Source organism: Mytilus californianus, unplaced genomic scaffold, assembly GCF_021869535.1.
Source record: "Mytilus californianus isolate M0D057914Y unplaced genomic scaffold, xbMytCali1.0.p SCAF_2, whole genome shotgun sequence".
Lineage (NCBI taxonomy): Eukaryota > Metazoa > Mollusca > Bivalvia > Mytilida > Mytilidae > Mytilus > Mytilus californianus.
In genome coordinates, this window is record NW_026262668.1 from 63844417 (window position 1) to 63867066 (window position 22650).

Consider the following 22650-nt stretch of genomic DNA (forward strand, 5'->3'; position numbering starts at 1 on the left):
GACAATAATTTTCTTTGCTCATAGAGACAAAAAGGATCGGAAACACAGGTACCGACTTCTCCTTTACAGAAAGCATGATTCAAACATAAAACAGCATGCGTCCAGAGCTATGAAAAATCAAAAAGATTTATTTTTCATCGGTAAATGATGTTTGTTCTGAAAATTTCTTTATATTTCAAATTAAACTGTTGGGTGTGTGTTATAAACAGAATATTTAAAACAAATTATCTTAAAATTACGGGAAGAAACTTGTATTTTACTGGTGGATATATGTAGCAAGTGATTATTTACATCTATGGAAGGCCACTGACCGAATGTGTTTGTGTTCAATTATTATAATGGATAGTCAATGACAAACAATACCAAGGTAAATCGTTATGTAAGTATAACAAAGTACGGGTTTAGTTTATCTAAGCTGTTATGATTTTTTTCATCACATATTCATTTAATGTTTGGTATCTTTGTTTAGAAAATGTTCAATATTTCGGAAATAATTATTTGAAATAGGGATTGGGATAAAACTAACACAATATGTAAACTTTATACATTAATTTTTGGTGTGGTGAAAATTAATCATTCTAGTCTTATTTCTTTTTAACCACATTAATAATCAAGTTTAATTGATTCAAATGGCCATTATGAAAACATTGTTTTCTGGAAATTACAGGGAAATTCCAATAAGTATTTTTAGAGTTGACATTTCAGTAGTCAAAACAATTAACCAGCTGCATCCTGTGATATTACATCACATCTTCCTGCCGCGCAGTTGAAGGAAACTATTTACCTTGTAAGTTCTTTTTATTATTAACATGTATCGAATAATAATCGAAAAAATATATATTTGATTTGGTTGTTTTGGTTTAACAGCGTATATATAATTAAGTAAATGATGGTTTATTTGACTAATGAACACATCTATAAATTTTAAAGTTACATAGCTACCAGCTTCAAACATAATGTGTTATATATATCTTGATGCAATTTTAACTTGTTGATAATTCTTATCCGACCGCAAGATTTTATAGTTACCAAATATTTTCGTAAATGCGCTTTAAATAAACTATTTATTAAAACCTACTGTTGCCTAATAAGAGCGCAGTATGTATTTGAGATTTTACCTCACTTTGATAAATAAAGGTGCTATGGCTTTTCGTTGTGATTTTTGGTTTTTTTTTTACCATACTTGGAGATTTCACAGAGAGTGTACTTAAATTTTGATTAAATGTTTAAAAATCTCCGGTCCTTAAGGAATAAAACTACTAATGCATAGCCCCATCGATTTCTATGATAAATTCTGCAATTTCAAGCATTAATGGCTACTTTGTCTAAAGTTCAAATAAAGTGTTAGTCATTTCATATCGAAACTATACCTTATCCTGACTTGTGCTGAAAAATGCAACAGACCTTTAATTGCATATAAGAGCATACTGCTCCCGGAAGTTTGATAGTACAAAAACAGGTACTTACTATCTGAACAACAGTGCAAATAATTATGCCCTCCTATTATAATTTTATATACTTTTTTATTATTCAAAAGAAACTTTCAACAAGGGTTCTACAGTGATTCCAAGTCCCCAAGCTTTCGTTTGATACCAAAAACTACCCAAATATTTTACCTATTGACAAAGATACAGCCATGTGTAGGAACTAGTTTGTTTAAAATATGTACTACTTTCTTGTATGTTCTTTCTGACCGGGGCCGAATTAGTTATTCTTTACCTTTAACAGCACCAAACTTGTTATATTGACTTCTGCTTTACATTTTTCTTCTATGATCTATTTATAGCATAGACAAACACATAAAGCTTTGTCGAAACAATATATCACTGAATTCAAGCTCAAATTAGACTGGTATTACATATGCGTTATACAAAGAAAACTCCATATGGATAGCAAAAGTGACCAATATGAGACTTTTTCAATTTTACCAGTTCTTATTTGTTAATATCTACTCAAATAACAATTTTCTTACCTATATGTCTTATATTTATCAGAGATTGTTCATTGAATATAAATATAGTGGTCCAAACATAAAATATAATTGATAATTTTTCCCCCATTTTTCTACATTTTGAAAAAGGAGAGTGATTTGGTAAAAACCATACTTTTATGTAAAAACATGGATCAACAAGAGCAAATTATGTATCTTCAAGCTAGACAACTTGCTAAACTGGTTATCAGTTTAATTTTAAAGTGAGATTTTGGAATTCCTAAATAAGTATACACCAATTTCCTTTGAAATAAATAATACACTAAGAAACCCAATAAAACATGAAAAATCACTAGATAATTTGACCAAAAGCTATATTTATACTATAAATAAAATCAATAGTAGTATACCGCTGTTCAATAGTTATAAATCGATTTAACTGAAACAAATCTGGGTCACAAACCAAAACTGAGGGAATCACATCAACTATATAAGAGGAAACAAAACGGAACAGCAGAAACACAGAACTGTTACAAAAACAAACGCCAACATACATAGAAACGGACTGTGTGATAACAACTGCCTTATTCCTGACTTGTACGGTAATTTTAAGACAAAATGGTGGGTTGAACCTGCTTTTATGGCTAGCCAAACCTCCCGCTTATATGGCAATGTTAAAAATACCGCTAAAATGACAACATTACATGTACGTGAAAAGAATACAGTACAAATAAATGCAAGAACATTCAGGACAGAGAAATACATAAATAAATAATATAATAGTACATTTCAACATGTAAACCACAAAATAACAACAAACACATAAAATTGATTTACGACAGAACACAAATACAGCACAATAGATTAATGAACTGTGCTTCACAGGAATGTATCAACGCCACAAAAAGTGACGTCACAGGTAAATTTATAAAAAAAGAATATTGAATTGGGATTAATTTTTGTAATGGTGTTATTCGATATATTTTCTAACCATTACCAGAATATTAATAAAGAATTGTGTTATTATTTGTATTTTATAACCATGTCGGTTTTTCTTCTAAATCAAACTGTGTAAAAACAAAAAAAAATTCTGTGCATATAGTTGCTGTTAACTAAAAATCATCAAAAATGAACTAGGTGATTAATATTTTTACTTTTTTACATACATATAGAAAATAAAAATAGAATTAAAACCACAACCTATACGACATAAAACAACATCCAAGCAGAATTACACATGAAACGTTATAACTAAATACAGGAGTGTTGGATGTACAAATACCGAGACACTTCTAATAGCAATCAGAATTTACACTCAGCAAAACCAGTCATAATATACATGTTTCACTTGTTTCAGTCTAAGATAATGTAAAAATTAAAACTTCAGGTAAAGTCTTAACTGTGTGCATGCTAAATGACCAAAAAAGGCCGAAAAACATTATTGTAGCAATTTGAGGCATGTAATTTGACATGAAAAAATAATTGTTACATTAGAAAAATTAATGTAACATGATTACTAACAGCAAATGTGACCAATTTTCATTGTAATGGGTATGATTTCTAATATTGGTATTTCACATACCTGTCAGTAATAGGAATAAAACCACTAATTCATAGCCCCATTGCTTTCTATGTTAAATTCTGCAATTTCAAGCATTATTGGCTACTTTGTCTAAAGTTCAAATAAAGTGTCAGTCATTTCATGTCGAAACTATACCTTATCCTGACTTGTGCTGAAAAGTTCAACATACCTTTAATTGCCAATATGAGCACACTGGTTCCCCGAAATTTGATAGTACAAAAAAAGGTACTTCTGATCTGTATCTATGCGTAGGTACTATTTTGTTTAAAATATGCACTACTTTCTGACCAGGCCCGAATTAGTGGTTCTTTACCTTAATAATATACTTTTGAGGACACAAGTGCGCTTCATGAAACTTTACTCATAATGTTTTTAGGGGGAAAATATGTAAATGATATACAAGTAACAACCATTCTGAGTCTTTTGTAGACGAAACGTGCGTCTGGCGTAAAAACAAAATTTCAATCCTGGTTTCTATGATGAGTTTATTCACATACAGCCAGCTATATTTATCTCTGTCAAATTCTCTTCACAAATGGCAGCGCATGCAACTTTATCTAGTTCATTGTTACCTATATGTTTTGACAATTTTGAGGAAAAAATTGAGCTAATTATTCAAAACACAGCCCAACTATTTTGTATACGCTGTATATTGACTACAAGAAACAAGATGCAATTTATTATTAAAACTTTCACAGACAATGTGAAGGACTCTAATAATATCTAAATTGTATGGGTATTCTTTGAAAATCTTTTGGATTCAGTAGAGGATAATGACATGTAACTGGCTTAATATAGAAAAAAGGGAACTTAGATACAAACCAGAATTTAAACGAAAAAAAAAATGGATCTATGCACACTTATGTTACGTATTAACTCCTGCACTGCCTCATTAAAAATATGGTGTTGTCTCAAGACAAAGCCCCCAATCACATCGTTGTTGTTTGTAAATCACATTATGTAAACAGTTGATAAAGCAATTAGGTATTGAAAATTCACTTGAAAATTCTACATATACTCCTTTGACATTTATCAAAGAGGAAATCCTGGCGAATCATGGATGCGTTCTATGTCCATATGTTATATTTGACCAAAGATAAAGCAGTCGATCTTCCTTCACTGTACTGCATTCCCAAATTACATAATTGTCCTTACACATCAATATAGTGTCTCCGTTTGATGCGATATTTCAGAGCTTCCGTTTCCGATCACGATTTCCCTGATAGATGGTTGCTGCTCACAATGAATTATTTAAACCAAGGGCTCCTAGTGGTATAGTTTAAGTCATTCAGTCATCGGAAAGTTTTAAGGACGCTATCATAATTAAGCTGACCCTGGTGGAATATCTGTGTCAAAGACGACCACGAATATCTTCCTACCGTCGTAGTTTCAACCCCGTCTTCTTTTTCTTCTATTGTGATATCATAAAATAAGGCTGATTATATAAAAATGTACTTGCAATGAGCAAAACAATGGATTCCACTCGAGGAACATGATCTGTTTACCATTCCCGAGCACTAATATTTTAGTTGTTTTTTTATGTTAATTAATCTTTAGTTTTCAGTGTAGTGACTTGTAAACTAATGTGAGTCATTTCCTCTATTTTAGTGTTTGAGCATGGTAAAATTGATTTATTTTTTGACTGTTACTTTAGTATCTTCTGCCTCTTGTTTGCATTTTTACAAATTGTAAGTAAATCATTTTAATTCTGCGTATTTTTTTTAACTCTCTTGGGTTTCATCAAACTATTATCAACCTCAATTGAATACATAGAAAGCATATTGAAAAGTGGCCAGCCTCTGTTATCTTGAAAGAACGATTGGTGCTTTTGAAAATTATTATTTACATAATTTCATATACAAGCAAAACAAAAGCAAACGTCAAACTAACATTTCTATCAAATGCTTGAAAATTTGTATCTATATTTTGATTTTTTTTTAATCCATGTTATCAAACTTTCTCTCTCGTCAGCATTTGATAATACGTTTAAACCTATTCATGTATTTTTAGGAAAGATAGCTTACCATGTATCAACAAGTAAGAGCAAATGTTCGCCAACATACATATTCTGAATGTAGCAACGATGGAAATTACAGTGATGATGATTCTACATCTGAAGATAAACAGTCATTGCTGCATTTCCTGAAGAAAAATAGTACAAAATATGCAGATGAGATAGTCAGCACTTTTAACAATAGAGGAAACAATGCTAATCAATTTCGTCCAGGAGAAATAAACTTCAATACTCTTATTGATGAAGGTTCTAGCTGCATCGAAGATGTTATTGAGCATACTGAAACTCAATCTGAATCATCTCTAAATGTTTCTGATGTAGGAACTGTTCTTCAGTCGGAAGAAATATATGTTGACATTGCTACGGAAGACAGAAATAACAATAACCATAACGATTTCACAACAAAAGTAGACTGTTTTAACTGTGCAAACGTGTCAAGATTAACCGATGGAAATTTACTGGTAAAGGGCAGTCATGTTAAATTTGGCAGGTATGCCTACAGCACTAAGACGAACGATTTCTTAAAGAGACGTTTAAAAGACAAATTTGGCTTTCCATACTTTCATCATGCAATTGTAACCGAAATTTTTTCCAGTGAATCACATAGGATAAGCATCTGTGTAGTTAACTTTACAACTAAGACAGATGATGGCACAGTGAAAATTGAAGTAATTGAAGAATGTATGGACATTAATCTTGACGATGAATATTTGTTCTTTATTGAGTACAAATATTTACCGTTTACTCCTGACGAGATAATAGCACGTGCGAGAAGTTTAAGAGGAAGCAGATCGTATAACCTGTTTACCAATAATTGTGAGCATGTCGCGATATGGTGTGTCACAAACATGAAAGCAAGTTTTCAGTCTGATAACTCAGGTGATCTTATCCAAAGCTGGTTTACCTGGTTTTCTGCAATGCTGGCTAAGATTCCTCATTTAACTTCAGTTTCAAAAGATATAGCCTCTGCCACTAATGTGCAATTCGTGCGGGTAGCTGCAGGTACTCTGGGAGCAAGCGTTTGTTGTCCAATAATATGTGCCATTGTCGAATGTATTCTGTTGATACGAAGATTGAAACAACTGAATGATCAATTAAAAAGGCGCCTGATCTGTTTACCTTGCTTCAGTAAAAAAAGAATAAAGATTCTAGCTAAGTTAGTTGTAGGATTTACAGTGTCTATTGTTTTAATTATGCCAACATTAAAATACACTATTCCTGTTATTGGAATTGGTATTATCGCTCTTGTTGTGATACCGTGGGCTTGTGAAAAACTTATTACAAAGATAAAAGCTAAGATTAACCCAACTTCTGTTATTCCAAAAATGATTGTGCATTCAATGAGTGACATACAGCCTGGTGATATCTTGACTGTATATAAAGGCATAACTTGTCATGATGTTGTAGTTGAAAAAGTACAACTACTAAATAGACAAGAAAGATTGAATATAGAAAGCATCGGTATCGTCCATTATGCATTCTGTGGTATGTTTGGTACGCGAACAGTTCGAAGTGAAACAGTCAATATCAACCTCAATACAGAGCAATTATTCGTCTATGATTTCCCTGATGAAAAGACATTTTCTTCTGATACCGTAGTTGTAAGAGCGATGAAAAAGATTGGAGAGCAGAAATTTAATATGTTTAATCGCAGATCAAGTCATTTGGCATGGGATTGTAAGGTAATAGTATAGTATTACTAATCAAATTTCAAAAGAATTGTAAAATAACTTAAGGTAGAAGATAAACATTACAAGTGTATGTTGAACAGGAATATAAATGCAGAGGACAATTTACAAACAATCTAAATCAAAGGCAATGAGAAGACTTAGAAAACGAGACATGTATTTGGGAACACAACATAACAAACAAAACAATGACTATTTGAACTCAAACTTTGAAAAATACAAAATCCTATAAAAAGTTGAACTAGGTGCCCCGAAATAGTTACAACACCATATTAAGCATTGGACAAATTTTGTATTGCCATATGGTGAATGGCCTATAAGGAGTCAAATCTGTTAATAATCAAAATCAACTTAATGTCGTAAATTATAGAAACATGTCATCGGTCGAGTGCAACACACTGACAAGGATATTTAGCAAACAAACTCGTGATATCGACTGCAAAACTCGAATTTTAACAATTTATCCTAAATATGCTCAAGCAATTGAAAGCGCACCAACTATGATATTTTAACAACAAACACAAGTGATGTAGGTATTTTCCCTCGCAATAAGGAAAAAATCCCCTCTTGCAAATGATAATTATTTCATTCGTTATGAGTTTTATATCCAAACGTCTTTCGATGTATTTTGATTTGCGCAATATAGATGTTTGATACCTTTATACAATGTGTATTGTATGTTATTCGTAAGCTTAGGTATGATATAGACCTTAACGTGTCAGTAGTGGCCTTCATTTTTATTACATGGAAAATTATGATATTTACATTAATTTTGAACTTACATTATTGAAAGACATATACATCCAAATTGAAAAAAAACAAATACAAAGGGGGAAAATACCAAAGAGGCAATAAAAGACAATAAGTCATAGAAATTCGACCAACAACATCACCAAACACAAATGACAAAATACAAACAATCGTCAATAAGAAAATACACAGAAAAACTAAGGATTGAGCAACAAAAAACACCAAACCCGGGGATAAAGTTATCGTACTCAGACTCGGAAATCAATCATTCGAAATAATGGATTTGTTGTTTCGAGCACGAATTTTCTACCCCGAGTACTATAAGTGCTAGTAGTATGTCAAAAGAGATGTTCTCCAAACGTAACACAAATGCTATTAATAAAATATCAGGCATATTGATTTGTCCTTAAGGAATAACACCACTAATTCATAGCCCCATGCTTTCTATGTTAAATTCTGCAATTTCAAGCATTCATAGCTATTTCGTCATAAGTTCAAATAAGGTGACAATCATTTCATGTCAAAACTATACCTTATCCTGATGTGTGCTGAAAAATCAACATACCTATAATTGCATATTAGAGCACACTGGTTTCCGGAAGTTGGATATTACAAAAACATGTACTTCTGATCTGAGTAACAGGGCAAATATGCCCTCCTATCTTAATTTCATACATTTTTTTATTATTCAAATGAAACTTTTAACATGGGTTCTACAGTGATCCCAAATCCTTAAGATTTCATTTGATATTTAAATTACCTAAATATGTTACTTATTGACAAAGTTACAGATATGCGTAGGAACTATTTTCTTTAAACTATGTACTACTTTCTTGTATGTTCTTCCTGCTCGGGCAACTTCTATACCTGAAACAATATATTTATTTCTATGTTTGCATTTCTTTTCCTTTACTTTTGTTAGTCAAAAATGATGAATTGTTTTGTAAAAGGTAGTTTAGTCAAATGTTTTTGTATAGTATTGCACAGAAAGAGGGGCTTAAATAACTAGAGTAGGTGGTGTCATAGTAATTCTTAAACTCGATTTGATTCTTGATTCTTGATCAATTAAGGCAACAGTGATCTTTTGTTTACCGTTGTTAAGATATCCTTAATCGATAAAGAAGACAAATCAAGGCAACAAACAAAAAAGGAGCGAAACTGAGTACATTTATGATAAAATAAAGTTCATAACTAAGAATATTTAATGAAGCATTTTGGCAGGCCCAGTAATATAACGTTGTTTGAAAAGATACTTATGCTATTCGGGTATGCACTACAATAAAAGAATGTCTCGTTCTCCATCTTTGGTTGAGGAACAGAAAACATTAATATTAGTGTTCATGATTCCCTCTTTAACTAATCTTGTAGAGGTATATGTTAGGTTTCTAAGTGAAATGTAAAACTAAATCCCCATATATAGCAGTTTATATAATGTGATTTACAAACAAACACAATAATGTCCAGGCTTTGTATAGGGGGAAACAACATATTTGTCATCGAGATACATGTTTAGCGTTGGATCTAAGAAGGGGTGAAGCTTGAGTGCTCATAGATCTATTAAGCTTTCTTATTCTGGTGTAACAACAACCTCGCAGTGTTAGAATTGTAGGAGATAACGTGTGTGTTATCCTAACTAATTACTGTTTTAAATATCAAAAAGAATTCTATGTGATATTTGACAGCAGACTTTATTTTTTAGGTTTTACCGAACGTTAATGCCTGCCACACAAGGCGCCTCGTGAAGACGTTAAAAGAAGTTCACAGAGGAGATATTATAGAATTTAGATATTGTTCTCTTCCACACGTCGCGATAGCTGTAGAACCAAAAGCCTATATTCCAGCTGATATTATTGAACTATCATATATACACGTTGCTGGAAGTGGAGAGATCAAGAGGACGATAGAAAGATTTGATCTTGAAAAAAGTTGCATCTTCGTTCAAATTTATAAACAGAGTGAAATAGAAGACAACAACAAGGTTGTCCAAAATGCTCAGCGGGTAATTGGACGACGGCTTGCCACAAAATGTAATAGACTTTTTTACAAATCTTCTCATTTTGTTTTAGCCTGCAAGTTGAAATCTACGAATTATCTTACTGTGAATTCAAAGTAGTACGGCTATTTAAAAGTGCAGTTCTAATAACATATTGATCAAGAGCAAATTGCATTTCTTAAAAAGCCGTCTACAGGAAATAGGCATCAAACAGCCAATAGAAATGTGACATAACTATCAGGGCTAAATACTTTTATATACTAGCTAGCCTTCACATAACATATTTATGTTGTTTATATTTGACGGCGGAAGCATACATATGACGTCAACTTGTTTAGTTGTCAAAGACGATAACATCATTTCGCGGTATTTTCTTTTTATGAACTTATATGTATGTATCTCTGTCCTATATGTTCTCCCATTTATTTGTATTATAGTCCTGTCATATAATGTTGTCATTTTAATGTTATATTTAACATTACAATAAAAGCGGGAGGTTTGGCTAGCCACAAAACCAGGTTCAACCCACCATTTTTTTCTTAAAATGTCCTGTACCGAGTCAGGAAAATGGCCATTGTTATATTATAGTTCGTTACATTTTATTGTTGTGTTTCTGTTGTGTCGTAGTTCTCCTCTTATATTTGATGTGTTTCCCTCAGTTTTAGTTTGTAACCCGGATTTGTTTTTTTCTCAATCGATTTATGAATTTCGAACAGCGGTATACTACTGTTGCCTTTATTTATACACCGAAATAAGAACTGAAATGAGCTGATTTTTTTATTTTGCATTAGAATAGATATAACTGTATTGTATTTGAAGCTTGACATAAAACATGTCGCAAATTAAGTTCACGTGGTCGTATAAATAAAGTGGGCGTAACGCGGAACAGCCAATTTTGTGTATTAATGCGTTTGTGCTAAAAGTAGATATACTGTGACTTTACTGGTTGACGATATAAAGGTCGTCATATTAGAATTAAAAACAATATAAAGTCAGAAAACAGTACTCTTAGATAATCACTATTGGTTACAATTCTGTTGAAAATTGATAATTTGAAAACATCTTGTGTATAGAAAAAGGTATGTCTGATCATTTCAAGTTTTTGTTTTAATATGTATATATCTTTTTTAACATGTATATATTAGTATGTTTACTCTTTTTTTTTTAATTGGGTGTGTTGGGGGAGGGGGAGGAGTTAAAGACAGTTTTATTTCCAAGGATTATACTACCATAAAATTATAGTTAAGTCAACAATAATGTCGAAATTACATAAATGAGTTTTTCCTAAACATATAGAATATAAAGCACAGATGTTTTGCCAAAAGATAATCAACTAAAGAGTATCTGTAGTGAAATATTTGCTTGCAAATTACATATATGAAGTTGTTTGATCTATATGTTAATAAAGCCAATATAGTTGAGTTTTTTGCTTAAACCAAGCATTTTTTTTTCTTTCTATTTGACGTCAATTTTATGCCACAACAGTGCAATTGTTCATTAAATGTCGTATAAAGACATGTTTGTAATCTCAATTCAGAAGACACTTCTCTTCTTTAATAAAGTTAAAGGCCGATGCAGTGTTTTTGTTCTAAAGCAATGGAAATCCTACTTTGGTGAATCCGCATTGATTATAATGTTTAACACATCGAAGTAGAAATCATATAAATACTGTCATTTTTTAAGAAATTTAAGTTTAGTTGATTGAAACTTTCACAGATAGTGCAGTGACCAAAGACTTAAAAATCGTCACAGATACCAGACGTATTTAGTACGCTAGTAAAAATATTCGTGTTTGCAAGACTCATCAGTAGCACTCGAGCAACCACTTGGAAAAGTAAAATCACAAAAATACTGAACTCCGAGGAAAATTAAAAAGGAAAGTCCCTAATCAAATGGCAAAATCAAAAGCTCAAACACATCAAACGAATGGATAACAACTGTGATATTCCTGACTTGGTACAGGCATTTTCTTATGTAGAAAATGGTGGTATCGCTTAAGTCGACGCTAGGGGCCGTCTTGACCTTGTTGTAGGGTATGAATGATTCGTTCACTGTTGAAGACCCTACATCAACTGTCAAGATGAAGAACAGGAATAAAAGCCCTGTTCATTGATAATTTTCTATGTATTGTGTGCGATTTTATCCCATGTACATTTACTCCATATCCTTTCATTTTCTATGGATTAAACCTGGTTTGAAAGCTAGCTAAACCTCTCACTTGTATGACAGTCGCATCAAATTCCATTATATTGACAACGATGTCTGCCTGCGGAGCTTATGATAAGTATATGGTTTTCTGAAAGTCGGAAATTTTAGGTTTCTATAAATAGAATAAGAAGTAGTCAGAACTGAAAATTTTCAGGTAAGATATTTTTGATACTTACTGTTTTCATTTTGCAGACTATATATTTTGAAAAAAAACAGCCAAACTGTTTAGAATAATTATAGATAATGTATTGCAGTTCGGTTACAGTAATTTTACAATAAATATTGTACGTATGCGTAGGTACGAATACATTACTTTCTACGTTGATATAACAAAATAAATGTCCATCTTGTCTGATATGTGAGCACCAATTCGTTTGCTTTCTTCGGTCTTCTTTTCAATTAAGATTCCGCTATTCAGTTCAAAAACAAAGCGATGTGTAACTAACTTGTTCTGCGTTTAGAAATTAAATAAACCTCCATACCTTTAACACTCGCCTCTAGATGTATAATTTCAACAGTTGTAGTAGATGCATTGTTGAAAAGCAACTAGTTTTTCATATACGCACAGTTGTTTTGTGTTATAGAAGGAAAGGATATGTACTTTTGTTTCCGTTTACTTTTGTTATATGCACATATACGAGTATATGATGCCATTTCGTAATGTTGTGTTTAATCTGAATAGATAGGAATGTGTCGTAAGCGTAAATGAGACACGGAATAAAAGGTAAACGATAGAATACATTACATTGAGGTAAAAACAAGATTTGTACGAAAACGACCCGATCTGTAATATACAAGAATGATATTTCGACGAGTAGCATATTTTAGGTTATGACTATAATTTTCTTTGGTCATAGAGACAAAAAGGATCGGAAACACGGGTACCGACTTCTCCTTTACAGAAAGCATGATTCAAACATAAAACAGCATGCGTCTAGAGCTATGAAAAATCAAAAAAAGATTTATTTTTTATTGGTAAATGATGTTTGTCCTGAAAATTTCTTTATATTTCAATTAAACTGTTGGGTGTGTGTTATAAACAGAATATTTAAAACAAATTATCTTAAAATTACGGAAAGAAACTTGTATTTTATTGGTGGATATATGTAGCAAGGGATTATTTACATCTATGGAAGGCCACTGACCGAATGTGTTTGTGTTCAATTATTGTAATGGATAGTCAATGACAAACAATACCAAAGTAAATCGTTATGTAAGTATAACAAATTACGGGTTTAGTTTATCTAAGCTGTTATGATTTTTTTCATCACATATTCATTTAATGTTAGGTATCTTTGTTTAGAAAATGTTCAATATTTCGGAAATAATGATTGGAAATAGTGGTTGGGATAACACTAACACAATAAGTAAACTTTATACATTAATTTTTGGTGTGGTGAAATATAATCATTCTAGTTTTATTTCTTTTTAACCACATCAATAATCAAATTTAATTGATTCAAATGGGCATTATGAAAACATGGTTTTCTGGAAATTACAGGGAAATTCCAATAAGTATTTTAGAGTTGACATTACAGTAGTCAAAACAATTAACCAGCTGCATCCTGTGATATTACACCACATCTTCCGGCCGCGCAGTTGAAGATTTACTTTTTAAGTTCTTTTTAATATTAACATCTATCGAATAACAATCGAAAAAATATATATTTGAGTTGGTTGTTTGGGCTTAACAGCGTATATATAATTAAGTAAATGATGGCTTATTTGACTAATGAACACATTTAAATTTAATAGTTACATAGCTACCAGCATCAAACATAATGTGTTGTATATATCTTGATGCAATTTTAACTTGTTGATAATTCTTATCCGACCGCAATATTTTATAGTTACCAAATATTTTCATAAATGGCGCTTAAAATAAACTATTAAAACCTATTGTTGCCTAATAAGAGCGCAGTATGTATATGAGATTGTACCTCACTTTGAAAAATAAAGATGCTATGTCTTTTCTTTGTGATTTTTTTTTTTTGGGGGGGGGGGTTGATTAACCATACTTGGCGATTTCCCAGAGAGTGTACTTAAATTTTGATTAAATATCTAAAAATCTCCGGTCCTTAAGGAATAAAACCACTAATGCATAGCCCCATCGATTTCTATGTTACATCCCGGAAATTTGATAGTACAAAAACAAGTACTTATTATCTGAACAACAGTGCAAATAATTATGCCCTCCTATTATAATTTAATATACTTTTTTATTATTCAAAAGAAACTTTCAACAAGGGTTCTACAGTAATTCCAAGTCCCCAAGCTTTCATTTGATACCAAAAACTACCCAAATATTTCACCTATTGACAAAGATACATCTATTCGTAGGAACTAGTTTGTTTAAAATATGTACTACTTTCTTGTATGCTCTTTCTGACCGGGGTCGAATTAGTTATTCTTTACCTATAACAGCACCAAACTTGTTATATTGACTTCTGCTTTACATTTTCCTTCTATGATCTATTTCTAGCATAGAAAAACAAATAAAGCTTTGTCGAAACACTATATCACTGAATTCAAGCTCAAATTAGACTGATATTTACATATGCGTTATACAAAGAAAACTCCATATGGATAACAATAGTGACCAATATGAGACGTTTTCAATTTTACCAGTTCTTATTTGTTAATATCTACTCAAATAACAATTTTCTTACCTCTATGTTTTATTTTTTTATCAGAGATTGTTCATTGAATATAAATATAGTGGTCCAAACATAAAATATAATTGATAATTTTGTCCCTCCTTTTTCTACATTTTGAAAAAGGAGAGTGATTTGGTAAAAACCATGCTTTTATGTAAAAACATGGATCAACAAGAGCAAATTATGTATCTCCAAGCTAGACAACTTGCTAAATTGGTTATTAATTTAATTTTAAGTGAGATTTTGGAATTCCTATATAAGTATACACCAATTTCCTTTGAAATAAATAATACACAAAGAAACCCAATAAAACATGAAAAATTACTAGATAATTTGACCAAAAGCTATATTTATACTATAAATAAAGGCAATAGTAGTATACCGCTGTTCAATAGAAACACAGAACTGCTACAAAAACAAACGCCAACATACATAGAAACGGACTATGTGATAACAACTGTCATATTCCTGACTTGTACAGGTCATTTTAAGGACAAAATGGTGGGTTGAACCTGGTTTTATGGCTAGCCCAACCTCCCGTTTATATGGCAATGTTACAAATACCGTTAAAATGACAACATTACGTGACACGAATAAAGTACAAATAAATGCAAGAACATTCAGGACAGAAAAACACATAAAAAATAATATAATAGCACATTTCACCATGTAAACCACAAAATAACAACAAACACCTGAAATTAATTTACGACAGAACACAAATACAGCACAATAGATTAATGAACTGTGCTTCACACGAATGTATCAACGCTACAAAAAATGACGTCAAAGGTAAATTTCGAAAAATAGAATATTAAATTGAGATTGAGTTTTGTAATGGTGTTATTTGATGCATTTTCTAACCATTACAAGAATAATAATATAGAATTGTGGTATTATTTGTATTTTATAACCATGTCGGTTTTTCTTCTAAATCAAACTGTGTAAAAACAAATAAATCCTGTGCATATAGTTGCTTTAAACTAAAAATCATCAAAATGAACTAGGTGATTAATATTTTTACTTTTACATACATATAGAAAATAAAAATAGAATTAAAACCACAAACGATAAGACATAAAACAACATCCAAGCAGAATTACAAATGAAACGTAATAACTAAATACACGAATGTTGGATGTACAAATACCGAGACACTTCTAATAGCAATCAGAATTTACACTCAGCAAAACCAGTCATAATATACCTGTTTCATTTGTTTCAGTCTAAGATAATGTAAAAATTAAAACTTCAGGTAAAGTCTTAACTGTGTGCATGCTAAATGACAAAAAAAGGCTGAAATACATTACTGTAGCAATTTGAGGCATGTAATTTGAATGTAATTTGACATGAAAAAATAATTGTTACATTCAGAAAATTAATGTAACATGATTACTGACAGCAAATGTGACCAATTTTCATTGTAATGGGTATGATTTCTAATATTAGATTTTCACATGCCTGTCAGTAATAGGAATAAAACCACTAATTCAAAGATCCATTGCTTTCTATGTTAAATTCTGCAATTTCAAGCATTATTGGCTACTTTGTCTAAAGTTCAAATAAAGTGTCAGTCATTTCATGTCGAAACTATACCTTATCCTGACTTTTGCTGAAAAATTCAACATACCTTTTATTGCAAATTAGAGCACACTGGTTCCCAGAAGTTTGATAGAACAAAGAAAGGTACTTCTGATCTGAACAACAGTGCAATTATGCCCTCCTATTATAATTTTATATACTTTTATTATTATTGAAAAGAAACTTACAACAAGGGTTCTACAGTGATCCCAAGTCCCCAAGCTTTCATTTGATACCAAAACTACCCAAATATTTTACCTATTGACAAAGATACAGCTATGCGTAGGAACTATTCTGTTTTAGATATGTACTACTTTCTTGTATGTTCTTTCTGACCAGGCCCAAAATAGTGGTTCTATACCTTAATAATATACTTTTGAGGACAAAAGTGCGCTTCATGAAACTTTATTTATAATGTTTTAGGGGGAAAATATGTAAATGATATACTAGTAACAACCATTCTGAGTCTTTTGTAGACGAAATGCGCGTCTGGCGCAAATACAAAATTTCAATCCTGGTATCTATGATGAGTTTATTCACATACAGCCAGCTATTTTTATCTTTGTCATGTTCTTTTCACAAACGGCAGCGCTTGCACCTTTACCTAGTTCATTGTTATCTACATGTTTTGACAATTTTGAGGAAAAAAATTGGACAAATTATTCAAAATACAGCCCAACTATTTTGTATACGCTGTATATTGACTGCAAGAAACAAGATGCAATTTATTATTAAAACTTTCACTGACAATATGAAGGACTCTAATAATATCTCAATTGTATGGGTATTCTTTGAAAATCTTTTGGATTCAGTAGAGGATAGTGACATGCAATTGGCTTAAGATAGAAAAAAATGGAACTTAGATGCAAACCAGAATTTAAACAAAAACTATTCACATTTATGTTACATCTATCTTCAAATGTTGATTAACAAATCGTTGTTGTTTGTAAATCACATTATGTAAACTAGTTGATAAAATTCTACATATACTCCTTTGACATTTATCAAAGAGGAAATCTTGGCGAATCATGGATGCGTTCTTTGTCCATATGTAATTTTGACCAAAGATAAAGCAGTCGATCTTCCTTCACTGTACTGCATGCCCAAATTACATAATTGTCCTTACACATCAATAGAGTGTCTTCGGTTGATGCGATATTTCAGAGCTTCCGTTTCCGATCATGATTACCCTGATAGATGGTTGCTGCTCACAATGAAGTATTTAAACCAAGGGCTCCTAGTGGTATAGTTTAAGTCATTCAGTCATCGGAAAGTTTTAAGGACGCTATCATGATTTAGCTGACCCTGGTGGAATATCTGTGTCAAAGACGACCACGAATATCTTCCTACTGTCGTAGCTACAACACCGTCTTCTTTTTCTTCTATTGTGATATCATAAAATAAGGCTGATTATACAAAAATGAACTTGCAATGAGCAAAACGATGGATTCCACTCGAGGAACATGATCTGTTTACCATTCCCGAGCACTAATATTTTAGTTGGTTTTTTGTTTTAACTAATCTTTAATTTTCAGTGTAGTGACTTGTAACCTAATGTGAGTCTTTTCCTCTATTTTAGTGCTTGAGCATGGTGAAGTTAATTTATTTTTTGACTGTCACTTTAGCATCTTCTGCCTCTTGTTTGCATTTACAAATTGTAAGTAAATCATTTTAATTCTCTGCATGTTTTTAAAGCTCTTGGGTTTCATCAAACTATTATTAACCTCCGTTGAATAAATAGAAAGCATATTGAAAAGTGGCCAGCCTCTGTTATCTTGAAAGAACGATTGGTGCTTTTAAAAATTAATATTTACATAATTTCATATACAAGCAAAACAAAAGCAAACGTCAAACTAACATTTCTATCGAATGCTTGAAAATTTGTATCTATATTTTGATTTTTTTTCAATCCATGTTATCAAACTTTCTCTCTCGTCAGCATTTGATTATACGTTTAAACCTATTCATGTATTTTTAGGAAAGATAGCTTACCATGTATCAACAAATAAGAGCAAATGTTCGCCAACATACATTTTCTGAATGTAGCAACGATGGAAAATACAGTGATGATGATTCTACATCTGAAGATAAACAGTCATTGCTGCATTTCCTGAAGAAAAATAGTACTAAATATGCAGATGAGATAGTCGGCACTTTTAACAATAGAGAAAGCAATGCTAATCAATTTCGTCCAGGAGAAATAAACTTCAATACTCTTATTGATGAATGTTTTAGCTGCATCGAAGATGTTATTGGGCATACTGAAACTCAATCTGAATCATCTCTAAATGTTTCTGATGTAGGAACTGTTTTTCAGTCGGAAGAAATATATGTTGACATTGCTACGGAAGACAGAAATAACAATAACCATAACGCTTTCGCAACAAAAGTAGACGGTTTTAACTGTGAAAACGTGTCAAGATTAACCGATGGAAATTTGCTGGTTAAGGGCAGTCATGTTAAATTTGGCAGGTATGCCTACAGCACGAAGACGAACAATTTCTTAAAGAGCCGTTTAAAAGGCAAATTTGGCTTTCCGTCCTTTCATCATGCAATTGTAACCGAAATTTTTTCCAGTGAATCACATAGGATTAGCATCTGTGTAGTTAACTTTACAACTAAGACAGATGATGGCACAGTGAAAATTGAAGTAATTGAAGAATGTATGGACATTATTCTTGACGATGAATATTTGTTCTTTATTGAGTACAAATATTTACCGAGATAATAGCACGTGCGAGAAGTTTAAGAAGAAGCAGATCGTATAACCTGTTTACCAATAATTGTGAGCATGTCGCTATATGGTGTGTCACAAAAATAAAAGCAAGTTTTCAGTCTGATAACTCAATTAATCTTATCCAAAGCTGGTTTACCTTCTGATACCGTAGTTGTAAGAGCGATGAAAAAGATTGGAGAGCAGAAATTTAATATGTTTAATCGCAGATCAAGTCATTTGGCATGGGATTGTAAGGTAATAGTATAGTATTACTAATCAAATTTCAAATGAATTGTAAAATAACTTAAGGTAGAAGATAAACATTACAAGTGTATGTTGAACAGGAATATAAATGCAGAGGACAATTTACAAGCAATCTAAATCAAAGGCAATGAGAAGACTTAGAAAACGAGACATGTATTTGGGAACACAACATAACAAACAAAACAATGACTATTTGAAAACAAACTTTGAAAAATACAAAATCCTATAAAAATTTGAATTAGGTGCCCCGAAATAATTACAACACCATATTAAGCATTGAACAAATTTTGTATTGCCATATGGTGAAAGGCCTTTAAGAAGTCAAATCTGTTAATAATCAAAACCAACTTAATGTCGTAAATTATAGAAACATGTCATCGGTCGAGTGCAACACACTGACAAGGATATTTAGCAAACAAACTCGTGATATCGACTGCAAAACGTGAATTTTAGTAATTAAGCCTGAATATGCTCAAGCAATTGAAAGCGCACCAACTATGATATTCTAACAATAAACACAAGTGATGTAGGTATTTTCCCTCTCAATAAGGAAAAATTCCCCTCTTGCAAATGATAATTATTTCATTCGTTATGAGTTTTATATCCAAACGTCCTTTGATGTATTTTGATTTGCGCGATATAGATGTTTGAAACCTTTATACAATGTGTATTGTATGTTATTCGTAAACTTAGGTATGATATAGAACTTAACGTGTCAGTAGTGGCCTTCATTTTTATTACATGGAAAATTATGATATTTACATTAATTTTGAACTTACATTATTGAAAGACATATACGTCAAAATTGAAAATAAAAAACAAATACAAAGGGGGAAAATACCAAAGAGGCAATAAAAGACAATAAGTCATAGAAAAATGACCAACAACATCACCAAACACAAATGACAAAAATACAAACAATCGTCAATAAGAAAATACACAGAAAAACTAAGGATTGAGCAACAAAAAACACCAAACCCGGAGTAAAGTACTATAAGTGCTAGTAGTATGTTAAAAGAGATGTTCTCCAAACGTAACACAAATGCTATCAATAAAATATCAGGCATATTGATTTGTCCTTAAGGAATAACACCAATAATTCATAGCCCCATGCTTTCTATGTTAAATTCTGCAATTTCAAGCATTCATAGCTATTTCGTCATAAGTTCAAATAAGGTGACAATCATTTCATGTCAAAACTATACCTTATCCTGTTGTGTGCTGAAAAATCAACATACCTTTAATTGCATATTAGAGCACACTGGTTTCCGGAAGTTGGATATTACAAAAACATGTACTTCTGATCTGAGTAACAGGGCAAATATGCCCTCCTATCTTAATTTCATTTTTTTATTATTCAAATGAAACTTTTAACAAGGGTTCTACAGTGATCCCAAATCCTTAAGATTTCATTTGATATCAAAATTACCTAAATATGTTACTTATTGACAAAGTTACAGATATGCGTAGGAACTATTTTCTTTAAACTATGTACTACTTTCTTGTATGTTCTTCCTGACCGGGCAACTGCTATACCTGAAACAATATATTTATTTCTATGTTTGCATTTCTTTTTTTTTACTTTTCTTAGTCAAAAATGATGAATTATTTTGTAAAAGGTAGTTTAGTCAAATGTTTTTGTATACTATTGCACAGAAAGAGGGCCTTAAATTGTATAGAACTTTGCTTTTTTTAGTATCCACATTTGATCACACCAGACCTTGAGTTGGTAGTACCACAGCTAGCTCTGAAGCGCAGTTTTGATTGTTAATTAAGTAGATGTTAAATATTTGAAAAGAGGTTTTGTAGAGCATTTGGCAGACCCAGTGATTTTAGTATCCACATCTGATACAAATTACGACTAGAGTAGGCGGTGTCATAGTAATTCTCGAACTCGATTTTGATTCTTGATTCTTGATCAATTAAGGCAACAGTTGTTTACCGTTGTTAAGATATCCTTAATCGACAAAGAAGACAAATCAAGGCAACAAACAAAAACTAGGGAAATCGCAAATAAAGAGCGAAACTGAGTACATATATGATAAAATAAAGTTCATAACTAAGAATATTTAATGAAGCATTTTGGCAGGCCCAGTAATATAACGTTGTTTGAAAAGATACTTATGCTATTCGGGTATTCACTACAATTAAAGAAGGTCCCGTTCTCCATCTTTGGTTGAGGAACATAAAACAATCATATGAGTGTTCATGATTCCCTCTTTAACTAGTCTTGAAGAGGTTATGTTAGGATTCTAAGTGAAATGTAAAACTAAATCCCCATATATAGCAGTTTATATAATGTGATTTACAAACAAACCAATAATGTCCAGGCTTTGTATATGGGGAAACAACATTTTTGTCATGGAGATACATGTTTAGCGTTGGATCTAAGAATGGGTGAAACTTGAGTGCTCATAGATCTATTAAGCTTTCTTATTCTGATTGTAACAACCTCGCAGTGTTAGACTTGTATGAGATAATGTGTTTGTTATCCTAACTATTCACTGTTTTAAATATCAAAAAGATTTCTATGTGATATTTGACAGCAGACTTTATTTTTTAGGTTTTACCGAACGTCAATGCCTCCCAAACTAGGCGCCTCGTGAAGACGGTGAAAGAAGTTCACAGAGGAGATATTATAGAATTTAGATATTGTTCTCTTCCACACGTCGAAATAGCTGTAGAACCAAAAGCCTATATTCCAGCTGATATTATTGAACTATCATATATACACGTTGCTGTAAGTGGAGAGATCAAGAGGACGATAGAAAGATTTGATCTTGAAAAAAGTTGCATCTTCGTTCAAATATATAAACAGAGTGAAATAGAAGACAACAACAAGGTTGTCAAAAATGCTCTGCGGGTAATTGGACGACGGCTTGCCACGAAATGCAATAGACTTTTTTACAAATCTTCTCATTTTGTTTTAGCTTGCAAGTTAAAATCTAAGGATGAAGACACTGCTGATTTAAAAGTATTATAGCTGATTAATAAATTTAAAGTTTAAGTTCGAATTTCATGCATTACAAGGGTTAACAGCATTTAGGAAAAGTTGTACAGAGAAAATTGGTGTATCATACGTGTCAGCCTTCACCTCTTATATTTACATGGTTGACATTGCATATCCACATCTTAGATGATTTGTTTTAAATTACGCTCGGGAGATGTTGAACAAACGAGATCTGTATTTATCAACATGCCATACCTTCTGAAAAGACATGTTTCCAGTACCTAGGATCACCCACAGCTTTTGGTGGGATACGTGTT

General features: G+C 31.8%; 1 protein-coding gene across 1 annotated transcript; it reads left to right on the plus strand.

Annotated features, from left to right (window-relative positions):
* Nucleotides 1–722: 722 nt before the first annotated feature.
* Nucleotides 723–22366, plus strand: LOC127729021 (uncharacterized). The gene is made up of 3 exons (XM_052236593.1): nt 723–787; nt 5523–7208; nt 21947–22366. Exons 2-3 carry the CDS (start codon nt 5538–5540, stop codon nt 22364–22366), a joined length of 2091 nt encoding a protein of 696 aa, XP_052092553.1. The 5' UTR covers nt 723–787; nt 5523–5537.
* Nucleotides 22367–22650: the final 284 nt, after the last annotated feature.

Coding starts and splice junctions, on each gene's coding strand:
- LOC127729021 (XM_052236593.1), top strand. CDS start 5,538: ATGTATCAACAAGTAAGAGCAAATGTTCGCCAACATACATATTCTGAA. Junction 7,209..21,946: donor ATTTGGCATGGGATTGTAAG/GTAATAGTATAG, acceptor TTTATTTTTTAG/GTTTTACCGAACGTCAATGC.